The 7,534-nt window shown below is 45.7% G+C and overlaps 1 protein-coding gene across 1 annotated transcript; it reads left to right on the top strand.

Annotated features, from left to right (window-relative positions):
• Window positions 1–871: 871 nt before the first annotated feature.
• On the top strand, window positions 872–7,393 carry LOC123254772 (neuron navigator 1-like; the record flags this gene model as incomplete). The annotated part of the gene is made up of 5 exons (XM_044683705.1): window positions 872–1,010; window positions 3,247–3,544; window positions 4,268–4,958; window positions 5,765–6,208; window positions 6,781–7,393. Coding segments are annotated over 5 exons (1,618 nt in total), but the record flags the coding sequence as incomplete, so codon positions are not given.
• Window positions 7,394–7,534: the final 141 nt, after the last annotated feature.

Below are 7,534 nucleotides of genomic sequence, written 5' to 3'. Positions count from 1 at the left end.
GTGGGAGCGGAGAAAGAGAGAGAGAAAAAGAAGGAGGAGGAGGAGGAGGGAGGGAGGGAAGGAAAGAGAGAGGGAGAGGGAGAAGAAGAAAGGGAGAGAGAATTTATTAAGGTCTTTAAAATGTGCTAGACAGTGTGCTAAGTATTGAGGCTACAAGACTGTTCCAGCCTACAAGAAGCTTATATTCTAAGGCGGGGAAACCAGAAGATGGACAGGGGTTGGTGGTGGGTGAGAGGAAGCATGTAGAGATGTCTAGGAAGTGACTGAGAAGCCTGGTTCCATGTAAGCTATGGTATAATCTCCCCTATCCAATTCCAGAATCCCCAGGACAGAGTCTAAAGTTTTGTTTTGTTTTATGGGGGAGGTTGGATCTGGGGATGATAGAGTGGAGACACTATAGTATGAAGATGGCCAGGAAGTGACTATAATGTCTGCAATGGTCTTGGTATCTGAAATGACTAATTTGAACCATTAGATTGAGGGGCTTCCCTAGCACCCAGTAAGAGTCAAGCATAAGTCAGCAACAGACTTCATTTTGGGGATACATTAACCCCTATAAAATGGTATCTTGGAAATTCTCTCCTGAAAATTACATTGGTCAGTGGTCAGTTAGAGCAGCCCAGGTCCAGATATAGATTCTTGGCTGCAGTCCAAGGTTGGGCCTTTAATGTGAGAACCCTGAATTTTAAACAAATTAAAGCTCCACTGACTCTTTGTTGGTATTAGGACTCACCATGTAGCTCTCTCCTTCCAGATGATGCTTTACAGTAAATCTTCCCTCTGAGGACAAACCATTCCTCAAGGGGTCTGAAAAAATTCTCCAAGCCTGACTTCTATCTTAACCTCCTGGCATTTCTCTCCTGTCCTACAGCTGGGATGAGAGCAGCAGTATCAGCAGCGGGCTCAGCGATGCCTCGGACAACCTCAGTTCTGAAGAGTTCAACGCCAGCTCCTCCCTCAATTCCCTCCCCACCACCCCCACCGCTTCTCGAAGGAACTCAACTGTAGTGGTAAGTGAGTCTGAAAAGTGCCATGCTGGAGTGACTCTAACCCATACTCCAAGGATTAAGCTAAGGGACCAAGCGGGCAGTGCCATCTTCCCAGCCCAAGATTTCCATGGACACAAACATACTGATCTATTCCCTTATGCCCTGAACCACCTTCCTTGGGGAGTCAGGGAGACTAAATCCCCTAAACATTCTCCTGACCATCTGATGTGGCTAAAGTTAGAAGTCTCCCAACTTTCAGGAGTTCCATTAGTTTAGGGATGATATACATGAGCGACCAGGACTAGAGTGGGAAAGAAGCAACCAAAACCCATCTTTATTTACCCTTTCTCTTCTCCAAAGTTTTCAAACAGGTCCACAACAGAGCTCCTCAGATTTTTTTCCCCAACCCACCCTTTTCTGAATAGTTCCCTTCAATTTTCAAGGGAGTCACCATTGTCCCAGTTAGGTAGGTTTGAAACCTTCATGTCATCCACAACTCTTCATTTCCCCTCGCTCAACATATCCAATATTCTCTATTCCATCGTGCCACCACCCTAGTTCAGCTGCCCATCACCTCTCCCCTGGTCAACTGCAATAGCCTCCTAATTGCTATTCCTGCCATGTCTCCCCCCATCCCAATCCAGCCTCCATGCAGTTGCCAAAGTAACATTCCTAAATCATAGTTTCTAACCTGTCATCCCTCTATTCAGGAAACTCTCAGGGTTCTCTGTAACCTCCAAAATCAAAGCCTTTCCTAACCTGGCCCCGTCCTACCTTTCCAGTATTTTTACACATTCCTCCCCTCTTCTCACACATGTTAGGGCTCCGGGCTGTTCCTCACACCCAACATTTCATCTCTTCCCTCTGACCTGTGCCCTGGCTGTCCCACCTGCCTGCCTGGAATTCTCTCCTTCCTCACCTTTGCTTCTTAAAATCCTTGGCTTCCTTCAGGACTCAAATCAAATGGCACCTTCTGAAAGGGTCCTTTCCCAGCCTCAGCCTCCACTCCCCCAAACCCCAACCCCAGCTGTTAGTGCCTTCTCTTCTCAGGTTGCCTTCCATCTCTTAGACATAGATCTTGTATGAGCATGTATGTATATGTGTGTGTACACAAGGTGTTCCAGATACATAGATACATAGAAATTGGACTCTCGGAGAAGTGAAAAAAGCTCTTGTCCCAAAGGAACTTGGAGTCTAATAAAGGAGACAACATGTATGAAATATGCACGTGTGCGTGTGTACACACACATACACACACAGTGTTCCAAAAGTCTTGGTGCCATTTTAAGCTATTAAAATGTTAAAATTTAAATACACATATTTAAAATTAAAAACATACAATCAAAACATACAGATTTTAGGGGCAGCTGGGTAGCTCAGTAGATTGAGAGCCAGGCCTAGAGATGGGAGGTCCTGGGTTCAAATCTGGCCTGAGACACTTCCCAGCTGTGTGACCCTGGGCAAGTCACTTGACCCCCAGTGCCTACCCTTACCACTCTTCTGCCTTGGAACTGATACACAGTATTGACTCCAAGACAGAAGGTAAGGGTTTAAAAAAAAATATATAGATTTTATTTAAACATATAAAACATACCATCTAAAATTTAACATGCACACATTTAAACTTTTAAAACATACATACATACAATATATACATATATACACACATATGTGTATGTACATGGAGCATCTAGGTGGCACAGGCTTGGAAGTCAGGAAGTCTCATCTTCCTGAGTTCAAATCTGGCCTCAGATGCTTACTAGCTGTGTGACCCTGGGCAAGTCAGTTAACCTTATTTGCCTCCGGTTTCTCAGCTATAAAATGAGAGAAAGAATTGGCAAACCACTCCAGTATCTTTGTCCAAAAATAAAGAAACAATCTCAAATGGGGTCACAAAGAGACAGATAAGATTGAAATACCTGAAACGGCTGAATGAATCTTCCAAGTCCTAGTAAATCCGACAGACAGAGAAAAGAAGAAAGCCAAACCCAAGTCATTTCGCCATGATTTTGAAACCCAAAAAGACATGTACATACATATATATCATATATATGTTGTCTTCCCCATTGGAACATAAGCTCCTTTAGAGCAAGGACTTGTTTTGCTTTTTCTTTGCATTCTTGGTTCTTAGCAAATATGGCAAACACGGATTCCTCCGTAAATATCTGTTGATCGATTATGAGCATGCATTGACCTCTAAATCTGGCAAATAGTCCAGGCCAGGCCTCACTCTCTCCACTTCCCTTCCTCACCCCAGTTACGCACAGACTCAGAAAAGCGATCCCTGGTGGAGAGTGGGCTAAGCTGGTTCAGTGAGTCAGAGGAGAAAGCCCCGAAGAAACTGGAATACGATAGTGGCAGCCTTAAGATGGAGCCTGGGACCTCCAAGTGGAGGCGCGAACGACCAGAGAGCTGTGATGAGACCTCTAAGGGTGGAGAGCTGAAGAAACCTATCAGCCTAGGACCCCCAGGGTCCCTGAAGAAGGGCAAGACCCCTCCAGTGGCTGTCACCTCACCCATCACCCACACAGCCCAGAGTGCCCTCAAAGTAGCAGGTAAGCCTGGGGAATGTGTGTGGGAGAAATGTCTATCCTCACTTGAAATCTTCTTTACTCCTGCTCTTGGTACCAACCCATGGGATGCTTCTACAGCCTTCCAAGTGGTTCCTTTGGGAATTCTTTTACTCTTCTTAGGCGAGAGGACAAATTGCCACATAGCCCCAGAGAAGCTGAGGTACAAGAAAAGGCTTATTGCCAAGGTACTTGCTTTCTCTCTTAGAGAAATCTCCAAAGTGATCAATCAAGCAGCAGCATAAGACAGTTTTGTTGTTCATAAACTTCCCAGGTGGCCCCATGGATATCTTTTAGCCTTTATCAATATCTCCCTCAGAATCATTGTTGCCATAAGACTATTCTCTAGACTCTCCTTATGATGATGATGATGATTTTGCATTCCCAAAACTTTTGTTGGGGTTAGTCCCTTCTTGACTCTTGGTGGACTGTCCATCCCCCATGGCTATTAGAGTGTCTCTGCCATGAAAGCAGGGTGCCTAAACACTTGGGACATTTTTTTTTAATTCCCTAGGTACTCGTAGGAGATTTCAGAATTTTCCTCCTTTGCCTAAGTCTTCCTTAGCATATCTGTTGCCTGTTCAAATCTGACCAAGATCTGTAGTAATTTGGCCAGAGCCCTCAGACCTATTCAGAGGGACAGAAAGGAGCTCAAGGAAAGGAGTCAGTCCCTCATTCCCTAGACTTAACCTCCACCCTCTCTCCTAGGAAAACCTGAAGGGAAGGCCACAGACAAGGGCAAACTCTCAGTGAAGAATACTGGACTGCAGCGCTCTTCTTCAGATGCTGGCCGGGACCGCCTCGCAGATGCCAAGAAGCCCCCCTCAGGCATTGCCCGACCCTCCACCTCAGGCTCCTTTGGCTACAAGAAGCCTCCCCCAGCCACAGGCACAGCCACTGTCATGCAGGCAGGTGGTTCGGCCACCCTAAGTAAGATCCAGAAGTCATCAGGCATCCCAGTCAAGCCAGTGAATGGGCGTAAGACCAGCCTGGATGTCTCCAATACCGCCGAGCCCGGATTCATGGCTCCTGGGGCCCGTACCAACATCCAATACCGCAGTCTGCCCCGACCAGCCAAGTCCAGCTCCATGAGTGTGACAGGCAGGGGCGGACCACGTCCCGTGAGTAGCAGCATCGATCCCAGTCTCCTCAGTACCAAGCAAGGTGGTCTCTCAACCTCAAGGCTGAAGGAACCTTCCAAGGTTGCTGGGGGTCGGACTACTCCTGCCCCAGTAAACCAGACAGACAGGGAAAAGGAGAAAGCCAAAGCCAAGGCAGTGGCCCTGGACCCTGACAATGTTTCCTTGAAGAGCATCGGCTCACCAGAGAGCACCCCTAAGAATCAAGGGAGCCACCCTCCAGCTGCCAAGATTGCAGAGCTGCCACCAACCCCACTCAGGTACTCCTCCTCTCCCTTCTCTTCCCCTCTCCTCTCTCCTTCTCTCCTCCCTTCTCTTCTCTTTCTTTCCTCTCCTCTTCTCATAGCTCTATAATGACAAATAGTCATATGTACATAGTAGTACTGTAAGGCTTTTTTACAAAGCACTTTTCTCACAACAACCTTATGAGAGTTAGCTCAAATACTATTCTTTTCAAACAGATTTCTATTAATCTTTTATTTTTGCATCACTTTGATTGGCCCCTCTATCTCTCCCCCACCAGAGAACTATCCTTTTATAACAAAGAAAGTGATTTGTTTGTTTCTTAAAAAAAAAAAAAGAAGAAGAAAAAGAGGAAGAGAAGAATAATTAAAAACAAGTCAACAGATTTTTTAAAAACCACCCTAACGTTAAATTCAATACTCCAAACCTCTGGACCCCAGTTTCTGAAAAGGAAAGGGGGGACCGTCTTCTCATCTCTCATCTTTGGGACCAAGATGCTTCTTTATAATGTAGTGTAAATATCATTAACCCCATTTATAGAAGAGAAAGTAGAGACATGGAGAGATTAAATGACTTGTCTAGGGTAGAGCTAGGAATCAAACCCAGTTCTCCTGATGCCCTGACTTAGCTACAACTTGTTGTTGCCCATCATACGTGACTTCTGCTACATTAATTTGCAGGGTTCTTTTTCTCTGTGTGTCTGCTGCCTTTTCCCTTTGACTATCAGGGTCCGTGCCTCCGTCCAGTATTTCCCAGCAGCAGAGTCTGCCCACAGGGAAGTGACCCTTAGTAAATGATATTTCCTTGATTTGATTTCCCTTAGGGCCACATCCAAGAGCTTTGTTAAGCCTCCCTCTTTGGCCAACTTGGACAAGGTCAACTCCAACAGTCTGGACCTACCAACCTCCAGTGAAGTCCATGCCCCTAAGATCCCGGATCTGCATCCTCCAAGCTCAGCAGCGGGTGGTCCTCTCCCCACTTGCTTTGCTCCCAGCCCAGCACCCATCCTCAACATTAACTCAGCCAGCTTCTCTCAGGGCCTGGAGCTTATGAGCGGCTTCAACGTCCCCAAGGAACCCCGCATGTACCCTAAGCTCTCTGGCTTGCACAGAAGTATGGAGTCACTACAGATGCCAATGAGCCTGCCCAGTGCCTTCCCCAGCAGTACCCCTGCCCCCACCACACCTGTACCCCCTGCTGCACCCCCAGAGGAAGAAGCAGGGGAGCTGACTTGGAGTGGGAGCCCAAGAGCCGGGCAGTTGGAAAGGTAAGAGAATAGAGAGCGGAACTGTCTGCTTGGCCCTGGCCCCATGCTTTTATCTGCCAAATTAATGTAGCTGACTGATCCTTCTCACCCCCCTCAAGTCCGACTATCCTTATTGTCTCTATTTCCAACAAAATTCTCCTAACTTAAGCCATGTTTCCTAGTTCAGTAGAGTGTTTAGCCTTCCCAAGAGTAAAAAGACTCTCCTGGGAAATCATCCATGACACACTCTGAGGTCTTTTCTCTTTTTGTTTATGGAAATAAAGTAGTTCATTGTTCCATCAAATTTGGATGCCCTGTAAGTCTCCAGGGTCTGGCCAAGTTATCTCCAGTCCTGTAGTCATAAATGCTGTCTCCTGAGTTAACACACATAGTCCTTTCCATCCTTTCCATTCATATATTATTTTGTACTATATTTATCTGTGCACACATCTCCCTCCTAGTTGCAGAACCTAACATTTAAATCTCCCTTAGCATCTAGCCTCATGTTATGCATACAGTAGGTGATGAATGTTTGCTGCATGAAATGGAATTGATCTGAACATAAGTTATATTCTCCTCTTTCATTTCTACAGTAATCAGCGAGATCGGAACACGCTTCCCAAGAAGGGGCTCAGGTAACCCCAGACATGATTTTCTCTTTTCTTCTCCTAAGGCCCTTTTGCCTTCATTCCTAACAGTTCCTTTCATTCTCCCTCCCCTACCTTTGCTAGTTTAGTGACCCAATGTCTAGGCAACACATGAGTTATGAGTCAGCCCTATATAAAGTAAGTAAGAGAAAAAAACGAGTTTCTGCAGGAAAACAGTGATTTGCACTTAGTAGGTGACTAATAAATGTTTATCATGTTAAATTGGAACAATAAACACACCCTTCTGCCTTATTCCATCTCATGTTATTCTGGGAGAATTGTATCTTTGGAAATCCCTTCTCCTTAGACCCTGTGAACAAGGAAAACATTCAACTATCAGGCATAATTTAGATAGCCTTAAAAGAGCATCTTATGTTACCAAAGCCATTGCAGATCTGCTGGTGAGCCAGTAGTTATAGCCATAGAGTTATCTAGTCTGAAGTGGCATGTTTTGGTGGGAAAAAAATATTGGATTTACAATTGGGAAACATGAGCTTCAGTTTCCATTTCCACAAAATGAGAATAGTATTCTAACTAACCTCCAAGGCTGTTGTGAGGAGAGGGGCTTTGTAAATAAGAAAGGAAGGAAGGGAGAGGGGGAGGTGGGGGAGAGACAGAGACAGAGAGAGGGAGAGAAGAAGGAAGGAAGGAAGGAAGGAAGGAAGGAAGGAAGGAAGGAAGGAAGGAAGGAAGGGAGAGA

Source organism: Gracilinanus agilis, unplaced genomic scaffold (assembly GCF_016433145.1).
Source record: "Gracilinanus agilis isolate LMUSP501 unplaced genomic scaffold, AgileGrace unplaced_scaffold32194, whole genome shotgun sequence".
Classification (NCBI taxonomy): Eukaryota; Metazoa; Chordata; class Mammalia; order Didelphimorphia; family Didelphidae; genus Gracilinanus; species Gracilinanus agilis.
Note: the sequence above shows the minus strand (reverse complement) of the source record. Positions and strands in the feature narration are given on the sequence as shown.